This window comes from Sylvia atricapilla, unplaced genomic scaffold (assembly GCF_009819655.1).
Source record: "Sylvia atricapilla isolate bSylAtr1 unplaced genomic scaffold, bSylAtr1.pri scaffold_81_arrow_ctg1, whole genome shotgun sequence".
In the NCBI taxonomy this organism is placed as follows: Eukaryota; Metazoa; Chordata; class Aves; order Passeriformes; family Sylviidae; genus Sylvia; species Sylvia atricapilla.
The window spans coordinates 84,779-111,017 of NW_027077163.1; the positions used below are offsets into that span (position 1 = coordinate 84,779).

Sequence of the window (26,239 nt, forward strand, 5' to 3'; positions counted from 1 at the left end):
GGATTTGGGGGGTTCGGAATGCGGCTTCCCACCGGGAATCACGGTTACAAAAATGGTTTTAAAAAAATTCCAAAATTGAATTTATTTGCATCGTTCCGCCCGGGAAGAGGAAGCTGCTGGATTCGTCCGGAAATTCGGGAAACTTTGGGATCAAAATCTCGGCGGGATCCGCCGTCGCCCTCAGGGAGGCCCCGCCAGGGCTGCCCGCGGCGCCGCCTGAGGCGGGAGCGGACCCGGGGACCCCGCGGGGCGGAGAGCCCGGGCCCGATCCCGGTGCCTGGTTTTGGAGGCCGGTTCCTGATCCCGGTTCCAGTTCCCCGGCGCTGATCCCGGCGTTTCTCAGGCGCCGTCGGGGCCCTCCCGAGTCGCGGGGTCCTCCCCGTTCCCAGCGGCGCCCCCTGCGCTCATTGGCTGCTCCTGCACCCCGCCCTAAGCTCTGATTGGTCAGCGCCAGCCTGGGCCCCGCCCCCGCCCCGCCCCCCGGGGTTCGCGGGCGCCGCCTGGCGGAGCCGGAGTCCCACAATGCATCGCGCGGGGCCCGGGGGGTTTGGGGGCAAATTTGGGGGATTTTGGGGCAGATTTGCAAGTCCAGAGGGGAAAATGGGGACAGATTTTGAGGTCTGGGGGACAGACCTGGGGAAGTTCGGGGCTGATTTGGGGATGGGGAGCAGATTTGAGGTATTTCAGGGCAGATTGGGAGGGTCTTGAGGTAGATTTTTGGGTCTCTGGGACAGATTTTGGGGTCCAGGAGCAGATCTGGGTGTCCAGGGTCCCTTCTTCCATCTGTTCCATGTGAAGATCATGATAATTTCAGGTGCCAGTCACAGAAATCTCTTCCCAGCCTGGAGGAGCCACTTCTACCCGAGCCTGGATCTTTGAGTGCAAAAAGAAAAAAAAAAAAAAAAAAAAAAAAAAAAAAAAACCACAAAAACAAAAAAAACAAAAACCCCATTTTTGCGCAATTTTGCAAAAATCTCCATTTCCTGGGGCCGAGCAGCCGCTTCCTTCCTGCACCCTGAATCCCCAGCCCGGCACCTCCGGCTCTTCCTGGCACATTCCGACTCGTTCCTCATTCCCGGGAGCTCCTGGAGGAGGAGGAGGAAGATGAAGATGAGGTTGGAGTTTCTGCTCCTCGTGGTTGCGGCATTTCCCTCGTGCTTGAGCCGGATGGGCCACGATTCGGGCGAGGATTCCCGCCAGGATTCCCACCGGGATTCCCGCCGTTCCCGGGGCCGTTCCCGGGACCGCTCCCCGCGGCTCCTCCCGGCGCCGTTGGTTCTCCTGCTCCCCTCGGAACCGGGTCCCCCCCGCCTCCGCTGCCTGGCCCCGCGGCGCTTCCCGGGCAGCACCTTCGAGCTCCTGCCGGGAATGCCGGCGGGAATGCCGGGGCTCCCGGTGCGGAGCGTCCTGGCCGCCCCTGACCAGCACTGGGCCGAGTTCTCCCTGCCCGGAACCGCCCGGTGCTGGCGGTGCCGGTACCGGAACCACAACGGCAGCGCCTGGCTGGAGTCGGAGCTCAGCCCTGTGATCGGGAGCTCCGGTGGGTGAGGAGGGGGCGAATCCCGGAGGGATTCCTCTTCCCGGGGCTGCCCCGGTGCCGAATGCCGGTGTTTTTCCTCCCCAGATTTGGGCGATGTCGAGTGTCATCTCGGTGATCCCGGTGTCACAGGACCCCCGCCCACCGCCGGGACTCTGCGGAACGGTACCGGCCCCGCCCCTGCCGCGGGACTGTCCTTGTCAGGGGGTCTGCGGCGGGATCCCGGTGCTGGATCCGGTGATCTCCCCTCTCTCCCTTCCAGATCCTTCCTGGCTCCTCCCGGTCTCTCTCGGTGTCGCCGTCCCGGGGCTGCTGCTGGGGGCTGCGGCCGTGGCCTGGCGAGGTGGGAGGGGGGCTCAGAGCCGGGAATTTCGGGGGGGTCTCAGGGCCCGGGGACCCCCACCCCGCCCTGCTGGGCCGGCCCGGCCCCGGTGCCACCGGATCAGTTCCTTACAGGCCTCCGGAGGCAGCGTGAACGGAGCCCCACGGTCCCGGCCCCGGTAAGGCCGGACCCCCCGTGCCAGAGGCGTGACCCCGGCATCCCCAAATCCATCCCCAGACCCTCAAACCCCACCCGTGTCCCCCCAAACCCGCCCCCAGACCCTCAAACCCCACACCCGGGACCCCAAACCCACACCCCTGTCCCCCCTGTCCCAGCAGAGTTTCCCCATGGCCTCCGCACCGACGTCGCTGTCCCAATGAGGGGCCCCGGTGGTCCCGGTGAAGGCTCCCGGTGGTCCCGGTTGCCACCCCCGCTCCTCCCTGGTCAGGACACGGAACCAGAAACCCGTCCCGGTGTCCTCATGGATCGAGGCCGGCCCTGGCTCCGGTTACCGGGAGGACCCCGCCCTCTCTCCGGTGCTGCCGGCTCCCCCCGGTGCCAATAAAGGTTTTTTGTCCTCAGCGCCGCCGCATTTCCGGGATCCCGAGGCCGGGGCCAGTCCCTTTGTCGGTGGCAGTTCTCCGTGCCGTGTCCCTTTCCCGGTGTCCCATTCCCATCCCCGGTACCGGATCCCATTCCCGGTGTACCGGTGTCCCCTTCCCGGTGTCCATTACACAGTGTCTCATTCCCGTTCCCGATGCCGGTTCCCTGTGTCCCAGTGTCCCGTTCCCGGTACCGATGCCAATTCCCAGTGTTCGGGTGTCCCGTTCCCGTTCCTGGTACCGGTACCCATTCCCTGTATCCTGGTGTCCCATTCCCATTCCCAATGCCCATTACATGGTGTCCCGTTCCAGTTCCTGATGTCCCTTTACTGGTGCCTATTCCCAGTGTCCCGTTTCCATTCCCGGTGCCCATTCCCGGTGTCCCGGTGCCCTCGCGTCCGCCAGGGGGTGCGCTGCCCCGTATGGGGGCGTGGCCTCACCGGGACGGGGCGTGTCCTTCACTGGGCGTGTCCCGGGTCGGGGTGGGCGTGTCCCGGGTCGGGGTGGGCGTGTCCCGGGTCGGGGGGCGGGGCCCCGGGTCGGGGGGCGGGGCCCCGGGTGGGCGGGGCGCGGCGCGGTCCAAGATGGCCGCGGTGTCGGTGTTCCCCGGCGTGCGGCTCCTCACGGTCGGGGACGCGAACGGGGAGATCCAGCGGCACCAGGAGCAGCAGCCGCTGCGCCTCGAGGTCCGCACCGGCCCCGACAGCGCCGCCATCGCCCTCTACGGCCGTGAGTGCTCCTGGAGGGGGCCCGGGCGGGGCGGGGGACCCGGCGGGGGAGGGGGATGAGGGGCGCTGAGGGGCTCGGAGAGGGTGGGGGCGGGGCCCGGAGGGGTCAGCGGGGGCGGGAAAGGGGCCCTGAGGGGTCACTGAGGATGGGGGAGTCGGGAAGGAGACCCTGAGGGGTCACTGAGGAGTTGGGGGGATTCTGAGGGGTCACTGGGCATTGGGAGGGTCGGGAAGGGGACCCTGAGGGGTCACTGAGGATCTGGGGGGACCCTGAGGGGTCACTGAGGATCTGGGGGGGCCCTGAGGGGGTCTGTGGGCATGGGGGGCCCGGGGCTGGGGGAGATCGGGGGCTCTGGGGGGCTCTGAGGGGTTTGGGGGTGCAGGGTCAGGGGGATCTGGGCCTGAGGGGCAGAGTCGGGGGGTTTGGGGGTGCAGGACCGGGTTGGGGAGGTTCAGAGAGGGCTTTGGGGGGGATTTTCAACGTCCCTTCACTTTTGGGGGGTCTGGGCTCCGCCGCCTCGCCTCGGGGGCCTCCCCCCATCCCCCGGCCTTTCCTGAAAAGTTCATTCCCATCTCCCTCACCCGTTTTTTTCCCACTTTTACCCGAAACCTTCCCAATTCCGTGAGCTCCTCGGGGGCCCCGGGGGGGTCCCGGTGACACTCCCCGAATTCCCGGGGCTCCGGAGGAGCGGCGGCGGCGCCGCCGGGAGTTCTCTTTGTCTCGGCTCAACATTCCGGCTGTTCCTTTGCTTTTGGGGCTTTTTTTTTTTTTTTTCCTTTTTTTTTCCCCCTTCTTTTTCTTCTCCTTCTTCTTATTCCTTCTTTTTATCTCCAAAACCAGCGCTTTTGTGCTCGGGTTCCTCCGTTCCCAGGCCGGGATTTTCCGGTGGATTTTCCGTTCTGGCGGGAGGGGGGGTGGCGACCCCCGAGCCTCCCTTCCCTCCATACTAACGGGGCGCTTTGCTAATTAATCACCGGGACTAATTAACGCGGCGGCTTTGATGTGGGGGAAGGAGGGAGGGGAAGGGAAACTGAGGCACGGCTCCATCCCCGAGCCTGCCCCGCTCCTCCTGGTGCCCCGTTCTCTATTCCCGGGATTACTGGGAGCTGCCCTGGAGCCTCCTTTGTGTTACCGGGAGGGCTCCGGGGGAACGTCTGCCGGTCCTTTCATCGCCCACAAAGAACCGCCGGGGCTCGGTGTGCCCCCGGTTCCTTCCCGTAACTTCCCGCGCCTCGTGGCCGCTCCTCCGGCACCGGCAGCCGCTGAATCCCGGAGGAAAAATCGGGATTTTCTTTTTGGTGGGGGGAGGGAAAAGGTTGGGTTGGCTCTTGCGGCTGATGCTCCGCTGGCTGCCTGGTTCCTGGTTCCCGGGATGACTCCCGGGATTCCTTCCCGCTTCCCGGGGTAGTTTCTGGCTCCCGGAGAAATTCCCAACCCCCCCAGGCCCTCTCTGTCCTTTTTCTCGTTTATCCATGGACCCAAAAATTCCCAATTTCTGGTTGAAATTCCATCTACTCTCCCCCCTTCCTCCCCCTCCGGGCCGTGCTTTAGGAGTCCTCCCCTCCCCGCCGTAATTAGAGGTTAATTAGGTTAATTGTGCTTCATCCCGCTCTGTGGGGAGGATCCAGAACTGGCACCGGGGGGTGGGGGCTCGGCCTCGTGTTCATCTCACTTTTCTCTCTGTCCCCTCCCTTTTTTCCTTTCATTCCACCCCGTTTTCCCGCCCCGTTTTTCCCTCTCCGCGCCCTCCTGTGCCGTTTTTTCCCTCTCATTCCCGGTTTTTCCCTCCCCATTCCCGGTTTTTCCGCTCCCCATTCCCTGTTTTTCCCACTCATTCCCGTTTTTTCCGTCTCCTAGACGAGGATGTCTGCGTGTTCAAGTGCTCCGTGTCCCGAGAGACCGAGTGCAGCCGGGTGGGGAAACAATCCTTCATCATCACCCTGGGCTGCAACAGCGTCCTGCTGCAATTCGGGACCCCCAACGGTGCGAGACCCCCCCGGAGCACCCCGGGAGTCCTGTGGGAGCCCCTCGATAATCCCATATTTTACATTTTTCCCCTCAGATTTTTGCTCTTTTTACAACATCCTGAAGAACTGCCGGGGTCACAACACGGAGCGCTCGGTGTTCAGCGAGCGCACGGAGGAGTCCTCAGCCGTGCAGTACTTCCAGGTGGGCATTCCCGGGGTTTGGGGTGGAATTCCTGGTACTGGGTGGGAATTCCTATTGCTGGGGAGGGAATTCCTGGTGTCGGGTTGGAATTCCCAGTGTTTGGGGCAGGATTCCCAGTACTGAGCGGGGGGATCCCCGGTACTGGGGAGGGAATTCTTGCTGCTGGGTTGGATTTCCCAGTGTTTGGGGCAGGCTTCCCATTGCTGGGATGGGCATTCCCGGTTCTGGGGAGGGAATTCCTGGTTTTGGGATGGAATTCCTGGTTCTGGGTGGGTTCCTGGCGCCAGGGGTGATTCCCAGGGTGGCTGTGTGTCCGTGTGTCCCTGTATGTCCACGTGTCTGTGGCCCTGTCCCTGTGGTGTCCCTGTGGTGTCTCCATGTCTGACCTGGTATCCTTGTGTCCCCGCGGTGTCCCCGCGGTGGCCGTGTGTCTGACGCCGTGTCCGTGTGTCGGGCAGTTTTACGGGTACCTGTCGCAGCAGCAGAACATGATGCAGGATTACGTGCGCACGGGGACGTACCAGCGTGCCATCCTGCAGAACCACAGCGACTTCAAGGACAAGGTCTGGGCTTTGGGGGGCTTCAGCTCCTTTTTTGGGGGGGGTTCAGATGGTTTTGAGGGGGCTGAAATTTGGGATTGGCCATGGGATCAAATGTGGGATTAAACATGGTATCAGACATGGCATCAAATGGGATTAAATATGGGTTTAGATACAGGATCAGACACAGGATTAAATATGAGATCAAACACAGGATCAAATATAGGCTTAAATATGGGATCAAAACCGGGCTCAAAGCACCTTTGGGTGCCTTAATCCTGGGATCCTCTGGGATCCTCTGGGATCACCCTGACCCCCCTGTCCCCCCAGATCGTGTTGGACGTGGGCTGTGGCTCGGGAATCCTCTCCTTCTTCGCAGCCCAGGCCGGGGCACGGAAGATCTACGCCGTGGAAGCCAGCACCATGGCCCAGCATGCCGAGGTGAGCCCTCAGGGACCCTCCAGACTCTGGAGTTTCCCCTGAAAACCTCTGAGGGTCCAGCCTGGCATGGGCAAAAATCACTTGACAAAAATTGGTGACAAAAATCCATGGCAAAAAAATCAGATAGTGACAGGGCACCGTCGAGCGTGTCCAGAAAAATCAAAATTTGGGGTTTTTATTCTTTAATAAAGAAGGAGAAGAATTACCAAATAATTACAGAAACAAAGCCCAGCACAGTATAGAGAAAAATCTCATATATGCTACAACACCTTACTTGGAGTCTCTTTGTTCTTTGTTTTTTGTACTTAAATAGTTCAGTTGGGGTTTTTTTGGGCTAAGGATTAGGTGGACTTTAGGATTTTTTGGGTTTTGGTTAAGGGTTAGGTGGGCTTTAGGGTTTTTTGGGGTTGGGGTTAGGGTTAGCAGTTAGATGAGCTTTAGGTCACCAGTCCAGAGGGGAGCCAATCCCACAGCCTGACCCCTTTTTCTCATTTTTCACCCCATTTTTCTTCACCAGTCCAAGGAGGAATCAACCCAGAACCTGACCCCTTTTTCCTCGTTTTTTACCCCATTTTTTTCACCACTCCAACAGGGAATCATCCCTTAACCTGACCCTTTTTTTTTTTTTTTTAACCTCATTTTTTTTTTCCCTCCAGGTGTTGGTTAAAAGCAACAACCTGACAGAGAGGATCGTGGTGATCCCTGGCAAGGTGGAGGAGGTGTCCTTACCTGAGCAGGTGGACATCATCATCTCCGAGCCCATGGGCTACATGCTCTTCAACGAGCGCATGCTGGAGAGTTACCTGCACGCCAAGAAATACCTGAAACCCAGCGGTGAGGGTGGGGAGGGCTCACCTGGGGGGTCCCTCCGGTGCTCTAGGGGCCCCTCAGGGCTCTGAGCTTGTGTCCCCCTTTTTCCCTGACCCCACACAGGGAATATGTTCCCCACGATCGGGGACGTGCACCTGGCGCCCTTTACGGACGAGCAGCTCTACATGGAGCAGTTCACCAAGGCAAACTTCTGGTGAGGGGTCCCAGCTTCTGCTCCCAGTCCCTGTTCACATTCCCGGTCCCATTCCCAGTCCCCACCATGAAGGGAATGGTTCTGGTCTGGATCAGGGATCTGAGTGGGATTTCGGGGAATCAGCTGAAATTTGGGGGGAATCTGGTTTGGTTTGGGGAAAATGAACCTGGTTTGGGGGGAAGTGAGCCTGGTTTTGGGGTCTGGCTCCATCCCACAACCTGGGACAATCCTATTCCCTCCATTTGGACACAACCCAAACCCCTGCCCCAAACCTCCACCCCTTAACCCAGAGCTCCCTCCTGGGCCTGTTGCCCATCCCTGTCCCCCCAGATTTTGGGTTTTTCCCCCCAACAGGTACCAACCCTCCTTCCATGGCGTCGACCTCTCGGCGCTGCGCGGCGCCGCCGTGGACGAGTACTTCAGGCAGCCCGTGGTGGTGAGTTCACCCTTTTATGGGGGGCCCCAGGAGCCTTTTTTGGGGGGTCTTTGGGCGAGCCAAGCTTTTGGGGGATCTCCCAACCCTGATTTTCACCCATTTTTCCCTCAGGACACATTTGACATCCGGATTTTAATGGCCAAATCCGTCAAATACACCGTCAACTTCTTGGAAGCCAAGGAGGGCGACTTGCACAGGTGAGGGAACACCTGGAGGGGGTTTTTGGGGGGTCCCCGGGTTTGGGGGGTCCCTCAGCCACCCCTTAATCACCCCAAATTTCTCCTACAGGATAGAAATCCCCTTCAAATTCCACATGCTGCACTCGGGGCTGGTGCACGGCTTGGCCTTCTGGTTCGATGTGGCCTTCATCGGCTCCATGTAGGGGTTGTTTTTTTGGGGGGTTCTTTTGGGGGGTCCTGAGGGGGTCCCTGAGCCCCCTTGACCCCCTTGACCCCCCCCAGAATGACAGTGTGGCTGTCCACGGCCCCCACGGAGCCCCTGACCCACTGGTACCAGGTCAGGTGCCTGTTCCAGTCCCCGCTCTTCGCCAAGGCCGGGGACACGCTCTCAGGGACCTGCCTGCTCATCGCCAACAAGAGGTGGGCTTTTGGGGGGTTTGGGGGGGAATTTGGGTTGGTTTGGGGGGGATTTAGGGGGCACAGGGTGGTCCCCAACCCCCCCCACCTCCCCAGCCCTGTCCCACTTTGGCTCTGCTGCTCCCTCTGGAACTGGGCTGGGAGCTGCAGTGGGGGGCTCTGGTCCAGTTTGGGGGTGCCTGGCCCAGTTTGGGCTGTGGGGGAGCTCTGGCCCAGTTTGGACTGTGGGGGGGGCCCTGGCCCAGTTTGGACTGGGGGGGAGCTCTGGCCCAGTTTTGGGGTGTATTTTTAGCTGGGGGCGTCCAGCCATGACCCAGATGCTGCTGCTGGGCCTGGGGGCCTCAGGAACATTTTGGAGGTCTCAGAACCCTCCCTTGGTGTCACTTTGGGGGAGTCTCACTGCCCTCCCCTTCCCCATTTTTGGGGGGTCCCAAACACCTCCCTGGCTCTTTTTTTTGGAGGGGGTCTCAGTGTGTGTGCCCCCTCCCCAGACAGAGCTACGACATCAGCATCGTGGCCCAGGTGGACCAGACGGGCTCCAAATCCTCCAACCTCCTGGACCTCAAAAATCCCTTTTTCAGGTAAAACCCAAAACGGGGGGGACCACCCCAGGCCCCTCAGGACCCCCTCCAAAACCCTCACAGACTCCCCCCATTGCCCCCCCAGGTACACGGGGACCACCCCCTCGCCCCCCCCGGGCTCCCATTACTCGTCACCCTCGGAGAACATGTGGAACACGGGCAGCAGCTACAACATGAGCACGGGCATGGCTGTGGCTGGTGGGCCCCTGGGGGGTCTTTGGGGGGTCCTGGGGTAATTCTGGGAGATTATGGGGGGGTCCTGGAGAGTCTGGGGGTGTTCTGGGAGGGTTCTCATGAGTCTAAAGGGGGTCCTGGAGGGTCTTTGGGGGGTCCTGGGGGTGTCTGGGGTGATCTAGGGGGTCTTTGGGGGGGTCCTAGAGGGTCTAGGGGGGAGTTCTGGGGGTGTCCTGAGGGGGCCTGGAGGGTCTGGATGGGGTCCTGATGGGTCTGGGGGGGAGGCTGGGGGGTCCTGGAGGGTCTGGGGGGGTGTTTTAAGGGGTCTGGAGGTGTCTCCCCCCGTTTTTGGGGGTCTCTGAGCCCTCCCCTCTCAGGGATGCCAGCGGCCTACGACCTGAGCAGCGTCATCGCCGGGGGCTCCAACGTGGGCCACAACAACCTGATCCCCCTGGGTGAGCTCTGGGGGGGTCACACGGGGGGCTGGGGGGGTCTCTGAGGGGATTTTGGGGGGGTCTCAGAGCCCCCTCCTCACCCTGACGGCGGCGCCCAAACCCCCACAGCCAACACCGGCATCGTCAACCACACCCACTCCAGGATGGGCTCCATCATGAGCACGGGGATCGTGCAAGGTACCCCAAAAACACCCTGCGAGACCCCCAAACCCCTCTGTGACCCCCCAATCCCCCCTGTGACCCCCGTCTGTGACCCCCCAAATCCCCGGCAGGCTCGTCGGGAGCTCAGAGCGGCGCGGGCTCCAGCAGCCACTACCCCCTGAACAGCCAGTTCACCATGGGGGGCCCCCCGATCTCCATGGCCTCCCCCATGTCCATCACCACCAACACGATGCACTACGGCAGCTGAGGGGCCCCCAGAAAACAGCCCACAGGGAGAACCAAACCCGGGGTTTTCTTCAGCAGCATCATCATCATCGTCACCGGGGGGCCTGAGCTGCCACACCCCACCCCTGCCGGACCCACACGGGATTGTTTGGGAGTTCTTTTTGATTTTGGGGGGGGTTTGGGGTGGGGTTTTTGGGGGAAGTTGTTTTTTTGTTTTTATTTTTGTGTTTTTTTTTTTTTTTTTTTTTTTTTTTTTTTGGGGGGGGATTTTTTTGATTTTGTTTTGGATTTTTTTTGGGGGGGAATTTTTTTTTTATTTTATTTTTTTAGGGTTATTTGGGATTTTGGGGGGATTTTTCAGGGTGTTTTGCCTTTTTTTTTTTTTTTTTTGGTTTGGGTTTTTTTTGGGGGGAGGTTTCTTTTATTTTTTAATAATTCCCAGATGATCACTGGTGGGATGGGGCAGGGATGGGACAGGGGGGCTGTGAATCCCACCTGGAATTTCCCCCACCAGGGATGGGAATTTTCCCCTCAGAAATGGGATTTTTTTTCCCCCCAGGGATGGGAATTTGGGAATTTCTCCCCCAGAAATGAATTTTTCCCCCCAGGAATGGGAATTTTGGAATTTTCCCCCAGGGATTTGAATCCCACAGGAAAGGGGCCTGAATGTCCCAAAATCTGTGGGTTTGGCCCCATTTCGGGTGGAGGGGGCTCAGCCCCAGGACCCCCCCTGTTTTTTCCCCCCCTGGGGGGGCAGTGGGGCAGGGCTGGAGGAAAAAAATGAAATTTTCCGGCTGTTACTCTGAATAAACGGGAGGGTTTCCAAACCTCCGGGGTCTGGGGGCTTCCCCGAGGGGCTTTGGGGGCTCCCGGGGGGGAAACTGGGGTTCCCAGGGGGTTTTTGGGGCTCCCCAAAATCACTGGGACACCGTCGGAGTCTCCCTGATTTTATTTGGGGCCGTGGAGCCCAGCGAGGTTTGGGGTGGGGGGTCCCCAATCCTGGAGCCCCCTCAGTGTGAGGGGTGGGAGGTGGTGGAGGGCGGGACCCCCAAAAGGCCCCCCCCCGATCCCGGGGAGGACGAGAGGGGCTCGAAGAAATAGAGCTGGGAACAAAAAATGGGAATGAGGGGTGGGGAGGGAGGGGGGCCCTTAACGCCCCCCAGGACACCCCAGGGGCTTTTTGGGGTTCAGTTCCCATCCCCAGTGGCATTTTGGGGTTTAATTCCTTCCCCCAGGGGCGTTTTAGGGTTTATTTCCTGTCCCTAGAGGCATTTTAGGCTTCGGTTCCCACTCCCAGGGGCATTTTGGGGTTTATTTCTTACCCCAAGGTACATTTTAGGGGTTTTTTTCCCACCCCAGGGGCATTTTCAGGGGTCCCAAACCCTCCCCCAGGCCCACTTGTGGGTCCCAGCCCCCCGAGGCCCCCGGTTTGGGGGTACCTGGCAGCCCAGGGCCAGCAGCATGTGCAGCACCCCCAGAGCTGCCCCCCAAAGCCTCAGGGGGGGCCAGAAGGTGACAACGAGGACAAGGGCAGGGGGGACAGCCAGGACAGCCCAGCGGAGCCACAGGACAGGCAGAGCCCACAGAACCTGGGGGACCCCGAAAATTACACCATGAACTCCAGAATAACACAGGGAATCCCCAAAAAACTAACAAAAACCCCCAAATAACCTGGAGAACCCCCAAATTTACACCATGAACCCCCCAAAAATCACCTGGGTACCTCAAAATCACACAGGGAGCCCAAAAAATAACTCAGGGAACCCCCAAAATCACAGAGACCCCTCAGATGTCCCATCCAAAACACCAGGGATCCCCAAAAACCACCTTGAGGACCCTCACCACCCCAAAACCTCCTCGAGACCCCTCAGACACCCCAAAACCACCTCAAGAACCCCCCCCAGACACTCCCTCCAACACCCCAGGGTCCCCCAAAACCACCCAAGAACCCCCTCCAACACACCAGGACCCCCCCAAAATCCCCCCAAACTCACAGCTGCAGGCACCAGGGGGGCCAGGCTGTATCCGTAGGCACTGAGGGTCTGGGGGAGGCTGAAGGAGCTCCCGGAGCCCCCCCAGACCCCCAAGGGCAGCAGCCCCGAGGAGCTGAACACCAAAGTCACGGCCACGGGCACTGGGGGGGGCACGGGGGAAGGTTTTGGGGGGGGTCCCCAAACCGCCCCCCCCCCCAGACCCCCGATGGCAGCTGAACAACCAAGGTCATGTCGCCTTTTGGGGGTCCTTGGGGGTCCCCGAACCCTCCCTGGGGGGGTCCCTAAACCCTCCCCGAGTGACAGGAACCAGGCACGGGGGGGGGGGCGGAGTGGGATCCCCATTTTGGGGGTAACAGGAGGGGAGGGGTCACCCCCAAACTCGTCCCCGAAATAATCCAGGGAAACTCCCCAAAGGTTGTCAAGGAAAACCCAAATTATCCCCCCAGGGAACCCCCAAAATACCCCCAAACACCCCCCAGGACCCCCAAAATACCCCAGAAATCCCCCGAGGGCCCCGGGCCGCGCTCACCGTGGTGGAGACGGGGCCGGTACCGGAAGCCCGAACCGGAGCCGAACCGGGCGGAACCGAACTGGGGAAGGTCTCCACACACAGCCAGGGCCAGACAGAGTGTGACACAGATCCAGACCGGGCCTGGACCGGGTCAGAACCGGGGATGGAACGGGGTCAGAACCGGGGACAGAACCGGGACCGGAACCGGAAGCGCCCATCTCTCACCGTACAGGTCGGGGTTATTCCTCAGCCGGTACCTCACAAAGTTCTTGCCCGGTACTGGCAGCACCGAGGCCTTGATGCGCTCCAGAACCTGCGGGGGCGACGGGGGGCCTCAGCCGGGGCTGGTACCGGTGCCGGTGCCGGTTCCAGACCCAGTTCTGTACCTGCCGCGTGTCCACGTCGAAGAACGCCCGGTAAAACTCGAAGGTCCAAAATCCCCGCGGCTGCCGGGGCCGGCCCGGGAGGAGCTGAACCGCGATCACACCGGGGGTCACACCGGGACTCTCGAACTCACCTCGGCCGTGTCGGCATCGTCCCCGTACTCAGGGGATTCCGAGACCGACACCGTCACCGACGCTCCCGACAGCGGCTCCGGTGCCTCCGGCGAGTCTGAGGGGGCCCGGGGGGGGGGGGACAGTAATGGAGAGAACCGGCACCGGAACCGGTACCGGCAGTGGAACCGGAGGGTAAAACGGGACTCACCGTGCGGCTTGTCCATGTTGGAGCCTCTCGCTGCCGGGACGGGACACGCCGGGTTGTGAGAGACCTTCGTTACCGGAGACGCCCCCCGCCCCTACCCCGGTACCGGCGCGAACCGGCACCCCCCTCAGACACCCCCCCCGGTACCGTGCGGGGTCCCTCCGCCCTCCCGGTAAAAACCCCGCCCCAATGGACCTCTCCGGTCTCGCCCCGCCCTCAGGGACCGTCCCGGGACCGTCGCTTCCGTCCCCCGCTCACCGCAGACGTGGATTCGCCTCCCCCCGTCCTCCCCCCCGGGAGTCCATAATGGTTCCGTCCGGCCAGTGGTGCTCTCGCCCCCCCCGGCCCCGCGTTCCCGCCGCGGTCGTTCCGTCCTCGCAATGGTTCCGCCCGGACCGTTTTCCCCGACGGCTGTTTCCGGTCATGGCGGCCGAGGCCCCGGCCCTCCCGGACCCCCAAAACCCGCGGTGGCTCTGTCCCTTCTCTGTCCCTTCTCCTCTTTATTGGAGCCGCTGGAGAAAGGGGTGACAAAGGGGAGGGGTGACAGATTTGGGGGGTGTCTCCCCCATTTCCCCCCGGGTGTGTGTGTGGGGGTTTTTTGGGGTTCCTCCCCCCCCCGCCCAAGATTCCCAGTATTTACATTATTTTCAGCGCCGCCGCCGGTACAAAAATAAAAGCTCTGCACGACCCCCCCCGGGCCCAGATTCCCAAGATTTCCCAGATTTTCCCCTTTCTTGGGGAGGAACCCCCCCAAACGCTACATAAATGGGGAAACCCCCTCAAATAATCGGAATTTTGCCCCCCCCAAACCTCCCTGACCCCCCCAAAAAAGAGGGGGAGGGGCCCGGTTATTGCTTCACCTCGGGGGGGGGGGAGGGGCTCGGAGACCCCTCCCAAAATTTGGGGGGAGATCCCCGAGGGGTCCCTTTGCAAAACCCAAAATTTCAGAGGGAAACCCCCAAATCTGGGGAGAAAACCCGAATTTTGGGTGGAAAATCCCAAATTTTGTGTCTCTGCTTGGTCCCCCCCCCAATTCCTGATCCTCCATAAATGGCTTTTGGGGGGGACCCCGATTTTTGGGGGGGAATTCCCCATTTTGAGGGGATTTTCCCCATTTTTGGGGGCTTCCCATTCCCTGTTTGCTTGCTGGGGTGGGGTCGATTTTCCATCTTTTTTTTTTTTTTTTTTTTTTTTTTTTGTGTCTTTTCCAGTTTTTTAAAAAATAGAATAAAAACTCCCACGACCCTCCCAAAAAACCCCCAAATGAATCAAATGGAAATAATTCCGATAAAATAATCCCCAATAAAAATAATCCAAACAAATTCAAGAAAAATAATTATGATAAAATAATCCCAATAAAAATAATCAAAATAAAATAATAATTCAGATAAAAAATAATTCCAATAAAAACAATTCTGATAAAATAATCCCCAATTAAAAAAATCTTCCCCAGTGAAATAATGATTTGGATAAAAATAATTCAGATAAAAATAACTCTGATCAAAGAATCCAAATTAAATCCCTTCAGTAAAAATAACTCGAATAAAAAATAATTCTGATGAAAATAATTCTGGTAATTCTGATAAAAGAATTCTGATAAAACAATTCTGGTGAAAATAATTCTGATAAAAGAATTCCAGTAAAAAAATTCTGATAAAATAATTCCCAATAAAACAATTCCGGTTAAAAAATAATAAAAAATAATTCCAATGAAAATAATTCCATTGAAATTATCCCAACCAAAATAATTCCAGTAAAATGATCCTGATAAAAATAATTCTAAAAATAAAAAACCCTTAAAAATTAAAAAAAGTAATTCCAAGAAAACAATTCCGATGAAATAATTCCAAGAAAAGAATAAATCGCAAGAAAGAATTGCATTGGAAGAATTCCAATAAAAATAATTCTCGTAAAAATAATCCAAATAAAAAATAACCCTGATAAAAATAACTCCAATGGGAAAAAACTGCAATAAAAAAAATCCCAGTAAAAATAATAATCCAAATAAAAAATAAACCAAATAAAAATGCCAATAAAATAATAATCTCAATAAAAATAATGCCAATTAAAAATAATGCAAATAAAAATCATAATTCCAATTTAAAAAATCCAAGTAAAAAATCCAAATAAAGATAATGCCAATAAAAATAATGGAAATAAAAGTAATGCCAATAAAAATAAAAATTCCGATTAAAAAATTTAAATTAAAAAAATAAATCAAATAAAAACAACCCTGGGCAGAATCAATCCCCCATCCCAATCAGGACTTAATTAAATAAATTAAATTTTCTCTCCTCCTTCAGTGGGCGGGGCCTCCCCACCCCTTCCCATCCTCCGGGGGGGGTCCCGCCCCTCCCCTTCCTCTTCATCCTCCTCCTCCTCATCATCATCATCCTCATCGTCCTCATCCTCATCCAAGCGGAATTTGGGGGGTCCGGGGCGCGGCTCCTGCCCCTGCCCTTCCTCCTCTTCATCCCCTTCATCCTCCTCCTCCTCCTCCTCCTCACTTGGGGGAGGCTCGAAGAGGAATTTGGGGGGTCCGGGGGGCGGCTCCGCGTGGGGAATCCGCCCCTCCTCGTCCTCCTCCTCCTCCTCCTCCTCCTCGCTGGGGGGGGGCTGGAAGCGGAAGGTGGGGGTCCCGGGGGGCGGCTCCGGGGGCGGCTCGGGGCTCTGCGGCACCCGGCGCTGGAACCACTCGCGGTTCTCCTGCAGCGTCAGCAGCATCTCGCCGGCGTCGGGGTGAACCAGCTCGGCCCAGGCCTCCCACAGCGGCTGCACCACGAAATCGATGAACCCCACCTGGGGGGACACCGGGGACACCGGGGACGTTGCGGGCATCCGCACCTGTGATTTCTTGACGGTGGCGCTCATCGCGCCTGGGGCTGATTCTACTGTCCCCCCTGATGTCCCCAAGCGTCCCCAGGCGTGCCCGTGTCCCCCCGATGTCCCCGGGTGTCCCCTCACCTGCGATTTCTCCACGTTGGCGCTGTGTTTGTCACACATGGGGCTGATGTCCATGCCCCGGGCCCGTTCCCGGTCCCCCTGGCGGAAAAACTCCTCCATGATCCTCCGAGTCCACTCCCGGTACAGCCCCAGTGGCTTTGTGGGGTTGCTCAGGTCGGCGCAGTGCACCAGGTTCCTCAGCACCTGGGGGGACATGGGGTCACCTGGGGACACCTGGGGGACACCTGTGAGACAGTGGTGTCACCCGGGTGATGGTGGTGTTGGTCAGGCTTTTTGGGGTCCCTGGGCCGTTTTTGGTGTCCCCGGTGCCATTTTTGGGGTCCCCCCACCTGGATGCGGTCGGTGTAGGTGTCCAGCAGCAGAACCCCAGAACTCGTCACCTTCTTGGTCTCCACCATGGTCTTGAGATCGGCCAGGAGGGTCATGTGCTTGGACATGTCTGTGGCCAGCACCTGGGAGGGATTTTGGGTTTTTGGGGGTTTTTTTTGAGGGCATTTGGGTGGAAGCTGGGGTTTTTATAATGGACTTGGGGTTTTGGGGGGGTTTCTTTTGGTGGGATTTGGGTTTTTTTGGGGTGGGATTTGGTTTTTTTGGGGGTGGGATTTGGGTTTCTTTTGGGGGGATTTGGTGGGATTTTGGTATTTTTGGGTGGGATTTGATGTTTTTTGGGGTATTTTTTGACTGACCATGTCAATGACCATCTGGCGCAGCGCCTGGCGCTGTCTCCGGGACAGGTTCTGGAAGATGTCACAGCCCCTCTCCTGCAGCAGTTTGAAGCCCACAGCCAAGTGATGGTTCTCCAGCACTGACTCGTCGTTGTAGAGCAGAGCCAGCTCCGAGTCTGGGGACCCCCGACATGAGCAGGGACCCCCAGGACCCCCGGGTCACAATGAGAGACACCCCCAGGACCCCCCAGGACACGAGTGAAAGGCTCCTGGGACCCCCTGGATATGAGGAGAGACCCCCAGAACACAGGGAGGGACCCCCAGAGAGACCCCTGGGTTACAATGAGGGACTCCCGGGACCCTCCAGAATATGGGGAGAGACCCCCCCCAGGACATGGATGAGGACTCCTGGGACCCCCAAGACACACAAATGGACCGCCCCGGACATGGGCAGGCACCCCTGGGACCCCCCAGGGCAGGGCAGGGCCCCCCTAGCACTCACTGGTGTTGATGAGGAACTGGTTGGACACCCCGGGGTGATCAACGTCGTGGATGGCGGCGGCAAAAAGGGCAGCCAGGACCTCGAGGTCAGTGAACACGGCCTGGGGAGGGCACAGGAACCCCTCAGGGACCCTCAGAAACCCAGAGGACCTCCCGAAATCCCAGGGGAACACCCTTTCCCCCTTCAGAGCCCCCCAAATAACCCAGGAGGATCCCTTTTCCCCCTTTCAGAGCCCCTCAAAAACACCCAGGGGTTCCCCACCCTCATATGAGGGTCCCTGTGACCACTCCCAGTGGCCAAATTTGGGTCTCCTCACCCCAAAATCACACCCAGAACTGGTACCACCACCAAATTATGGGACCTCCCACCCAAAATGGGTCCCTACAGCAGCTCCCACCACCCAATTTGGGATTCCCTCACCCCAAAATCACACTCAGAACTGATCCCACCACCTATTTATGGGGTCCCACCATCCGTTTATGGGACCCTCCCTGCCAATTCGGGGTCCCCCCGTGCCCAGGTGTGGTTGGGGTCTCACGTGGAGGGCGGGGGCGGCCAGCAGCACGTGTGTGGACTGCAGCACGTCGGCAGCGTGCAGGCTGTTGTGATAAGCCACATCAGGGTGATAGTGCAGCTCCAGCGCCCGTGCGTAGCCCAGCAGGGTCTGCTCGGGGATCCCGAACCGCCGCGGCAGCTCCCGCTCCTGGGACACCCCAAATGGACCCCAAATACACCCAAAATACAGCCAGAACACCCAAAATACAGCCAGAATACACCTAAACCACCCAAAACATCCCAAACACCAGGAACGCCGTGGCAGCTCCTGCTCCTGGGACACCCAAAACACCCCAAATGGACCCAAAATACAGCCAGAACACCCAAAATACAGCCAGAATACACCTAAACCACCCAAAACATCCCAAACACCAGAAACGCCGTGGCAGCTCCTGCTCCTGGGACACCCCAAATGGACCCAAAATACAGCCAGAACACCCAAAATACAGCCAGAATACAGCCAGAATACACTTAAACCACCCCAAACACCCCAAACACCTGAACCGCCGCTGCAGCTCCTGCTCCTGGGACACCCAAAACACCCCAAATGGACCCAAAATACAGCCAAAATACAGCCAGAGCACCCAAAATACAGCCAGGATACAGCCAGAATGTACCCAAAACACCTGGAATGCACCCAAAGTATAGCCAACATACACTCGAAATGGACCCCAAAATGCTGCCAGAACACCCGAAACATAGGGGTTTTTGGGGGTCCCACCTGGAAGATGGTGAACATGATGCAGCTGAGGGAGCGGTTGTTGGAGAACTCGGAGATGCGAAAAATGTTCAGCCCCCACTTGTTGAGGCTGTCCAGCTCCTGAGGGGGGGCAGCGAGGTCGGGGACCCCCCCTCTGCTCCCCAAAAACCCCCTGAGACCCCCTAAACATCCCCAAAGCCTCCAGAGACCCTTGAACAGCCCCAAAGCCAGGAGCCTCCCCTGAGACCCTCAACCCTGGAACCCTCCAGAACACCCCAAGACCCTGCAAACACCCCCCAAAACCCTCCAAACACCCCCAACCTCCCCGAACACCCTCAGACGCCCTCCAAGACATCACCAAGCCCCTCAAACCCCCCAAGACCATCTCAAATACCCCCAAACATCCTCCAAGCCCCTCCAAACACCCCTCAAACCCCCCCAAGCCCCCCATGACCCCTTAAACACTCCCAAGACGCCCCCAAATATCCCCAACCACTCCTCAAATACCCCCCGAAACACCCCAACCCCCCCCCCCAAAAAAACCCAAGACCTCCACCAGGCACCCTAAAGGCCCCCTAAACACCCAGCAGACACCCTACAGATCCCCCCGAATGCCCCCAGAGCCCCCTCCCACCTTCCCCAGCTGCTCCTCCCGGTCTGTGTCGATGCCGAAGCGGGGCAGGGGCCCGGGCCTGGGGTCGGGGTCGGGGGGCGGCCGCCGCCTCTTCTCCCGCTCGGGGGGGCTCGGGATCTCCACCTCGGGCTGCTTGTCTGAAGGGGCACAGGCACGGCCGTCCTGGGGGGGCTTTGGGAGGGCTCCTGGGGGTCCCTATGAGGCTCAGAAAGGTCGCGAGGGGGGTTTACAGGGGTTTTGGGGGGCTCAGAGGGGTTGTTAGGGGGGTTCAGAGGGGGTTGGGGGGATCCCGGGGGGCTCACAGGGGTCTCTGGAGGGACTCAGAGGTGTTTTGGGGGAGGATCTGAGGGGTCCCTATGGAGCTCGCGAGGGGCTCAGGGGGATCCTGGGGGGCTCGCAGGGGGTTTTGGGGGGAATCTGAGAGGTCCTGGGGAAGCTCACAGGGGTTCTCTGGGGGTCCCGGGGGTCTCACCCAGGAAGGTGCTGGCGATGTACTCGGAGACCTGATTGCCCGAGCGGCTCATCCCTGACAGGTGCGACAGCTCCCGGGTCAGCATCCGCTTGAACTGGGGGGACACGGTGGGTCAGGGACCCCCAGAGAGCCCCCAGGGACCCCCCCCCCCCATTTCCCACAGCGACACCCAAAACTCCCCCAGAGACCCCCCCAAATCCCCCCAAATTCCTTCAGAGGGATGGCAGATGAGACTGGGATGGACTGGGGGGACACTGGTGACACTGGTGGGGCACTGGGGGGGCACTGGTGACACTGGTTTAACCTGGGGGGGTGGAACCTTCTGGAGGCCCCGCCCCAAGTCCCCAAATCCCCACCCATGTCACGAGTGTGTTCGGCCTCTGCACAGACACCCCCCCCGCCCCCAAAATTAACGGAGAAAATTCCCCTCGAGACTCCCCCGAGACCCCCAAACCATAACAAAACCCTCAACCTCCCACCAAAGAGCCCCCCAACGGCCCCAAACCATAACAAGAGCCTACCAAACAACAAGAGCACCCCAGGACCACCCCCAAACCAAACAAAACCCCACCAAAATCGCCCCAAAACGCCCCCCGGGACCCCCCAAAACCAAACCAAGGCTCCCCAAACCACAACAAATTCTCCCCCCCAAATCCCCCCAAACCCCCCCAAAGGCCCCCAAGACGTCCTCGAACCACAAGAAAACCCTCAAAAACCAAAACAAGGCCTCCAAAACCCACACGACATCCCCAAACCCACAACAACCCCCCCAACAGCCCCAAACACCCCCAAACCCAAAGAAAATTCCCCCAATCTCCCCCAAGACTCCCCCAACTCCCCCCAAAACCACAACAAAATCCCAAAAAACCACAACAAGCCCCCCCAAACATCCCCAAATCCCCCCAAACATCCCCAAACCAAGGCGGGAGCCCATTGAGGAGTCGGGGGACCCCCCGGGACCCCCCGGGGCCTTACCTGGTCCCACCACCCCACCAGCCAGGGCTGGGCGCAGCTCTCGCAGAAAAAATCCACCAGGGGCATTTTGGGGGATTTTTTGGGGGGGGGTCTTGGGGAGGGGGGCAGGACCCCTCACCCAACCCACCCCAGGCCCCCCCCACCCCAAAAAAAATCCTTAAAATTTTTTTGGGGGGACCCTTAAACCCCGATTAAAGCCCCGGGGGGGGAGGGGGGTCAGGGCATGGGGGGGGATTTTTGGGGGGGCTGGGGGGGGCACCCCCAACCCAGCCCCCCCCCGGCGCTGAGACCACCCTGAGGGGAGAGGGGAGTCCCTCACATCGCCCCCTCCCCCAGAGTTCCCCAATTTTTTTAGGAGGGGGGGATGGAGAATTAAGGCCCCCCCTTCCTCTTCCTCCTCTTCTTCTTTTGGGGGTCCCGGAACCCCCCGGATGATGGGGGGAGAGCGTCAGTAGGTGCCCATTTGGGCGGGTCCGGAGGATCTGGGGGGGATCTGGGGGGATTTGGGGTGTCCGGGGGTGTCCGGAGGGGTTTGGGGGGGTCTGGGAGGATTTGGGGTGTCGGGGGTGTCCGGAGGGGTTTGGGGGGGTCCGGAAGGATTTGGGGGGGTCGGGGGTGGTCCGGAGGGGTTTTGGGGGGGTCTGGGAGGATTTTGGGGTGTCGGGGGGGGTCCGGAGGGGTTTTGGGGGGGTCTGGGAGGATTTTGGGGTGTCGGGGGGGGTCCGGAGGGGTTTTGAGAGGCGTCTGGGAGGCTTTTGGGGGACGCAGGGACGGGGATGCGCGGCGGAGGGGGAGTCAGCGATGCGGAGGATGATGATGATGATGAGGATGCTGATGAGGATGATGAGGATGACGATGATGAGGAGGATGAAGATGAGGAGGATGAGGAGGATGAGGAAGATGATGTGGTGAGGGGTCCGGGGGGTGTCCCGGAGGGTTTTTGGGGGTCCCGGAGGGTATTTTGGGGCTGCGGAGGCCGCGGAGCTCCGGGTGGATTTTGGGGGTGGGGGAGGGGCGGGGGGAGTGACGCCTGCGCGAGCCTCGGCCACGCCCCCGCCCCGCCCCCTCCCCACGGTCACGGTCACGGTCACAGCGAGGGGGGGCCGAGAGCCCCCAGTAAAAGGGTTGAGGACACACAAGGGACACCCCAAAAGGGTCGAGGACCCCCAAAGAGCCCTGAAGGGCTCAGGGACACCCGGGGGACGGCCCCAAAGGGTCAGGGATCCACAGGGGACACCCGAAAGAGAGTCAGAGACACACAAGGGACGCCCCAGAAGGGTTGGGGACACACTCAGACCCCCTAAGGTGTCACCAGTGCCACCAACACCCTGACATGGCCACAGCCACCAGTGCCACCAATGTCACCACTGTCACCACTGCCACCAGTGCCACCAGTGCCACCAATGTCACCACTGCCACCAGTGCCACCACTGCCACCAATGTCACCAACAACCCAACAAAGTGACAGGTGACAGACATCCTGACGCAGCCACTGCCACCCACCACTGCCACCAGTGTCACCATTGTCACCATGGCCACCATTGTCCCCAATGATGTCCCCAACGTCCCCTCAGTGTCCCCACCTTGTTGGAGGCCGTCTCGCTGACGGCCCGGTGTGTCTGCAGTGTCCCCAGTGATGTCCCCCCAATGTCCCCAATGATGTCCCCAATGTCCCCACCTTGTTGGAGGCCATCTCGCTGACGGCCCGGTGTGTCTGCAGACTCTCCAGCTGCTCCAGGCACCAATCCAGCTCCTCCAGAGTTTCCAGTGCCAATTGCTGAGACGTCTCCTCTGGGGACAGGGGACAGGGCTGGGGGACACCTGGAGACTGTGACAGCCCCGGGATTGGGGACAGGGACAGGGGACACCTGGGGATGGGATTGGGTGACCCTCAAGGACCCTTGGGAACGGGACTGGGGACCCCCAGGATTGGAGATGGGGCTGGGGGACACCTGGCAACAGGGGACAGGGACAGTGAGGGACACCTGGGGACAGGGGACAGCACCTGTGGGACCCCCAGGGTTGGGGACAGGGAGGGGGGGACCTTACCTGAGAGCATGGCCTTGCAGAGGGGAGGGGGCGACCGCCTGGGGGAGGTCGGGGGGGAGGTGTCAGGGCTGACCCGGGACCCCCCCCCGATTTGTTATAAGGTCAAAGGTGAAAGGTCAAAGGTCACCTGCTGCCCGGGGGTGTGGTCACTCTGGTCAGGATGGAGAAATTGCTGCGGACGCTGCGGAGACTGGCCAGGACCTGGGGGGGGTGGTGGGGTGGGAGGGTGTCACGGGGGGTCACAGGAGGGGTCAGGGGTCATGGTGAGGGGACAGACCCCTGAGGCCCCCCTGGGACCCATCAAAACCCCCTGGGACCCCTGAGACCCCCCAGGGACCCATCAAAACCCCCTGGGACCCCTGAGACCCCCCAGGGACCCCCTCCCCGAGTCCCCAGAACCCCTCAGGACCCCCCCACCCTACCTGAGCAAAGGGGGTGACGATCAAATCCTCGCCGTGGCTGGAAGAGAAATGTTGGGGTCTCAGGGGGCTCTGGAGGTCCTGGGGGTGGGACCCAGAGGGATCTGGGGGTCCTGGGGAGATTTAGGGGGGTCGCGGGGGAAGTCAGGACTCAGCCCGGCTGGTGACGAAGGAATTTTGGGAGAAGCTCTTGGGGGGATCTCAGGGGATTTTTTTTGGAGGGTCCAAGGAGATCTCAGGGGTCTCTGGGTCCGGGGAGATTTTGGGGGGGGGTCCCAGGTGGGTTTGGGGAGTCCTGGGGGGGGTCATTCACCCCTCACTGGCCATGGAGGAGTTTCTGGAGACCCTTTCTGGGAGATCTCAGGGATTGTTTGGGGGGGATTTCAGCGGTTTTGGGGGTTCCGGGGGGGGGGTCCCGTGGGGGGTCTGGGGGTCCCGGGGGGGATCCCTCACCCCTCGCTGGCCACGGAGGAGTTTCTGGAGACGCTTTTTGGGGAGGTGAAGTCGCCATCGCTGTCGCTGCGGTACAGGAAGGATTCGCGGCGCTGCCCCGCGGGGGGACCCACAGCCTGGAGCCCGCCCCGGGGGTTTGGGGGGTCCGGGGGGGTCTGAGGGTCCCCCCAACACGGGCCATTGTCAACCTCGGAGCTTGAGAGATATAGGGGGAGAGGAGGTCGGAATTGGGAGCACCCCCAGGGTGATGGGGAGCTCAGGAGAGCCCAAAAATCCCCCCAAAAACCCACCCCCCCAAGAAAACCACCCCCCAAAAAATCCCCCAAAGGCTCCCAAAACACCCTAAAACGTCCCCAAAACACCAACCCCCCCCAAAAAAACCTGCGCCAAAAACACGCAAAAAACCCCAAAACCACTCTAAAAACATCCAAACCCAGCCCCAAACCACCTCAAAACCCCAAAACACCCCAAAATCCTCTCCAAAACATTCCCAAAGCACCGACCCCCCCCCCCGAAAAGCAGCGAGTTTTGGCCCCGGGGGCGTCGCTGCTATTCCAGGCAGTCGGGATTTCCTTCCCAGCCCACCGGGAGACAAACCCTGAATCATTTTTATATTTTTTTTTATTTTTTAAATGGCCACAGGTGAGTCATCCCCCCGCCCCTTGGAAATAATAATAATAATAATAATTTAATAATAATAACAAGAAATAAAATAAAAATTAAAAAATATAGAAATAAAATAATAAATAAAAAATTAAAAACAATAAACATAAAGAATAAAAAAAAATTAAAAATAAGCCAGGGAGAGCCACAAGGAGCTGGAAAAACCCTCCGGGAACCGGTGGGAGCTGCTTAGATCCCGGTTTCTCCTCGGTTTCTCCTGTTTTTCCCCCGGTTTTTTTTTCACAATTTCTTTCCCAGTTCCTTTCCCTTTTTTTTTTTTTTTTTTTTTTTTTTTTTTTTTTTTTTTTTTTTTTTTTTTTTTTTTTTTTTTTTCCCCTGGTTCCTCTCGCGGTTTTTTTTCCCAGGTTTTTCCCCGGTTCCTCGCCCAGTTTCTCTCATTTTTTCCCCGGTTCCTCCCGTTTTCTCTCGGGGAAATGAGATCCCCACCGCTGAACCTCAAAAATTTGGGCCGTTTTTTAGGGTTTTTTTCACCCCTTCGGGGGGAAATTCCATGAATGGGGAAGGAAGGAAGACGATGATGAGGAGGAGGAGGAAGGAAATCCCCCCCCCAACCATCTGTTGGAGCCTCCTGTGCTCGTTAATTAACATTAATAACGGCCCTTAATGAAGCCGGAGCCGGCTGAAGGGACGAGCGCGTTCTCAATTGGTTTATTTTTCCAAACCCAAAAACCCCCAAAAAACTTCCCCAAAAAAACCAAAAGGGGGGAGAAGGCCAGAAGGATCCTGGGGGGCAAAAAAATGGGATTTTTTTTCCCGATTTTCCGAATCCTGAGGGTCCCAAGGGAGCGGGGTCACACCAAAAGGAGGGGACAGCAACGAGGGGACCCCCCAAAAATAGAGGGAGTGACATGGGGGGGGGGGGTGTCCTGGGGGGGTCCCCGGAGACCCTCGGGGGTCATTTATGGGATTGGGATGAGAATGGGGGGCACTCAACGCCGGTTCTGGAACTGGGATGAGGATGAGGAGCTCCCAGTACCACAGTGGAATCAGGATTGGGCTCTCCCAGTATCAGCACTGGGATGAGGATAATGGCGGGGCAGCTCCCAGTACCGGCACTGGGATGAAGATCGGGAGCTCCCAGTACTGATACTGGGATGGGGAGAGGGATAAGGATGAAGATGAGGATGAGGAGCTCCCAGAGCTCCCAGTACCGGCACTGGGATGAAGATGAGGATGTGGATGAGGATGGGCAACTCCCAGTACCGGTACCGGGCTGGTTCTGGGTGAGCTCCCACCTCCGGTACCGGTACCGGGCTGGTTCTGGGGGGCTCCCGGGGGGGGTCACCTACCGCTTGCCGGTTCCCGGTGTCCCGTGGAGGGAGGAGGGCCAGGACATGCGGGCGCTGCGGAGCCCGGGCTGGTCCCCGGTGTCCACGGCATCGGCCCGTTCCATGGGCCGGCCCCGGTACCGGTCGGTGTCGGAGAAGCCGCGGTGGCGAATCCGGATCGGGGTTCGGGGCTGTCGCCAAAGGTGCTGCGGGGGTCGCAGAGACCCCGGGCCCTCCCGGGGCACCGGCAGGGACAGCGACAGGCTCTTCCTGGAGCCCGGTACCGGCTCCATCATCCCCGGTACCGGGAGGGACCCCCGGGAATGCTGCAGCATTCACCGGGAACGGTGACGGTACCGGAGCGGATCCCGGAGCTCCTCCCGGTACTAGTTCCGGAATTTCTTCTTTAACGATCCTCGGCACCGGCAGCAGCTCCTCCCGGTACCGGATTCCTCCTCATGGCTTCGTGCAACCGGTTGGAAAGAACCGGGGGAAAAACCTCCCGGTACCGCCGCCGGTATCGCCGCCCCCGCGTTCGGTTCGGCGCCTCCCCCCGCCCCGGGACCTCCCCCGTTAGCAGCTCCGCCCCGGGACCCCGAGGACCCCCCCACGCAGAGTCACGGTTCGGTTCGTTTCCGTTCCCGCCGCCCCCGGTTTAACCAGGGAATCCGCCCCCGGTTGTTCCCGGAACGGGGATCCC

The 26,239-nt window shown here is 59.3% G+C and overlaps 4 protein-coding genes across 12 annotated transcripts; 2 read left to right on the forward strand and 2 right to left on the reverse strand.

Moving 5' to 3' along the window:
* Nucleotides 1-647: 647 nt before the first annotated feature.
* Nucleotides 648-2,440, forward strand: LOC136375049 (uncharacterized). 2 transcript variants are annotated; one of them, XM_066340401.1, is made up of 5 exons: nt 648-1,540; nt 1,625-1,702; nt 1,800-1,880; nt 1,994-2,037; nt 2,198-2,440. In XM_066340401.1, the coding sequence occupies exons 1-5, from the start codon at nt 1,105-1,107 to the stop codon at nt 2,237-2,239; spliced, it is 681 nt and encodes a 226-aa protein (XP_066196498.1). In that variant the 5' UTR covers nt 648-1,104; the 3' UTR covers nt 2,240-2,440. The 2 variants fall into 2 exon arrangements, with proteins under 2 accessions (XP_066196498.1, XP_066196497.1); XM_066340400.1 differs by lacking the exon at nt 2,198-2,440 and having other exon boundaries at nt 1,625-1,880; nt 1,994-2,166.
* A 559-nt stretch (nt 2,441-2,999) lies between these two features.
* CARM1 (coactivator associated arginine methyltransferase 1) lies at nt 3,000-10,203 on the forward strand. 5 transcript variants are annotated; one of them, XM_066340402.1, is made up of 16 exons: nt 3,002-3,190; nt 5,048-5,173; nt 5,253-5,359; nt 5,818-5,922; nt 6,229-6,339; nt 6,996-7,173; nt 7,273-7,363; nt 7,718-7,799; nt 7,911-7,996; nt 8,088-8,177; nt 8,261-8,398; nt 8,887-8,976; nt 9,062-9,174; nt 9,528-9,605; nt 9,714-9,782; nt 9,878-10,029. In XM_066340402.1, exons 1-16 carry the CDS (start codon nt 3,046-3,048, stop codon nt 10,012-10,014), a joined length of 1,746 nt encoding a protein of 581 aa, XP_066196499.1. In that variant the 5' UTR covers nt 3,002-3,045; the 3' UTR covers nt 10,015-10,029. The 5 variants fall into 5 exon arrangements, with proteins under 5 accessions (XP_066196502.1, XP_066196500.1, XP_066196501.1 ...); XM_066340403.1 differs by lacking the exon at nt 9,062-9,174 and having other exon boundaries at nt 3,001-3,190; nt 9,878-10,203; XM_066340404.1 differs by lacking the exon at nt 9,528-9,605 and having other exon boundaries at nt 3,001-3,190.
* A 720-nt stretch (nt 10,204-10,923) lies between these two features.
* Nucleotides 10,924-13,415, reverse strand: YIPF2 (Yip1 domain family member 2). Of its 4 annotated transcripts, XM_066340431.1 has the most exons (9): nt 13,395-13,415; nt 13,203-13,232; nt 13,015-13,109; nt 12,884-12,967; nt 12,728-12,810; nt 12,516-12,638; nt 11,987-12,126; nt 11,432-11,581; nt 10,924-11,095 (listed from the first exon to the last, which is right to left on the reverse strand). In XM_066340431.1, exons 2-9 carry the CDS (start codon nt 13,216-13,218, stop codon nt 10,941-10,943), a joined length of 846 nt encoding a protein of 281 aa, XP_066196528.1. In that variant the 5' UTR covers nt 13,219-13,232; nt 13,395-13,415; the 3' UTR covers nt 10,924-10,940. The 4 variants fall into 4 exon arrangements, with proteins under 4 accessions (XP_066196528.1, XP_066196525.1, XP_066196526.1 ...); XM_066340428.1 differs by lacking the exon at nt 13,395-13,415 and having other exon boundaries at nt 13,203-13,383; XM_066340429.1 differs by lacking the exon at nt 13,395-13,415 and having other exon boundaries at nt 12,723-12,810; nt 13,203-13,383.
* A 2,064-nt stretch (nt 13,416-15,479) lies between these two features.
* On the reverse strand, nt 15,480-25,835 carry LOC136375053 (3',5'-cyclic-AMP phosphodiesterase 4C-like). Its single transcript, XM_066340408.1, has 15 exons — nt 25,561-25,835; nt 23,588-23,782; nt 23,138-23,174; nt 22,842-22,916; nt 22,716-22,761; nt 22,345-22,457; nt 19,692-19,785; nt 19,220-19,356; nt 18,607-18,705; nt 17,869-18,033; nt 17,331-17,430; nt 16,850-17,004; nt 16,493-16,615; nt 16,164-16,346; nt 15,480-15,998 (listed from the first exon to the last, which is right to left on the reverse strand). Exons 1-15 carry the CDS (start codon nt 25,833-25,835, stop codon nt 15,480-15,482), a joined length of 2,316 nt encoding a protein of 771 aa, XP_066196505.1.
* Nucleotides 25,836-26,239: the final 404 nt, after the last annotated feature.

Bases quoted from the DNA above. Each gene is read 5' to 3' on its own strand.
- LOC136375049 (XM_066340400.1), top strand. From the start codon at position 1,105: ATGAAGATGAGGTTGGAGTTTCTGCTCCTCGTGGTTGCGGCATTTCCC. The intron at 1,541-1,624 runs GTGGGTGAGGAG...TTTCCTCCCCAG, and splicing joins CCCTGTGATCGGGAGCTCCG to ATTTGGGCGATGTCGAGTGT.
- CARM1 (XM_066340402.1), top strand. From the start codon at position 3,046: ATGGCCGCGGTGTCGGTGTTCCCCGGCGTGCGGCTCCTCACGGTCGGG. The intron at 3,191-5,047 runs GTGAGTGCTCCT...TCCGTCTCCTAG, and splicing joins CGCCATCGCCCTCTACGGCC to ACGAGGATGTCTGCGTGTTC. The intron at 7,364-7,717 runs GTGAGGGGTCCC...TCCCCCCAACAG, and splicing joins TTCACCAAGGCAAACTTCTG to GTACCAACCCTCCTTCCATG.
- YIPF2 (XM_066340431.1), bottom strand. The intron at 12,968-13,014 runs GTGAGTTCGAGA...ATCGCGGTTCAG, and splicing joins ACGATGCCGACACGGCCGAG to CTCCTCCCGGGCCGGCCCCG. The intron at 12,127-12,515 runs GTGAGCGCGGCC...TGCCCCCCCCAG, and splicing joins CCGGCCCCGTCTCCACCACG to TGCCCGTGGCCGTGACTTTG.
- LOC136375053 (XM_066340408.1), bottom strand. From the start codon at position 25,835: ATGATGGAGCCGGTACCGGGCTCCAGGAAGAGCCTGTCGCTGTCCCTG. The intron at 22,458-22,715 runs GTAAGGTCCCCC...CCCTGTCCCCAG, and splicing joins CTGCAAGGCCATGCTCTCAG to AGGAGACGTCTCAGCAATTG. The intron at 17,005-17,330 runs GTGAGTGCTAGG...GGGGGTCCCCAG, and splicing joins CCAGTTCCTCATCAACACCA to ACTCGGAGCTGGCTCTGCTC.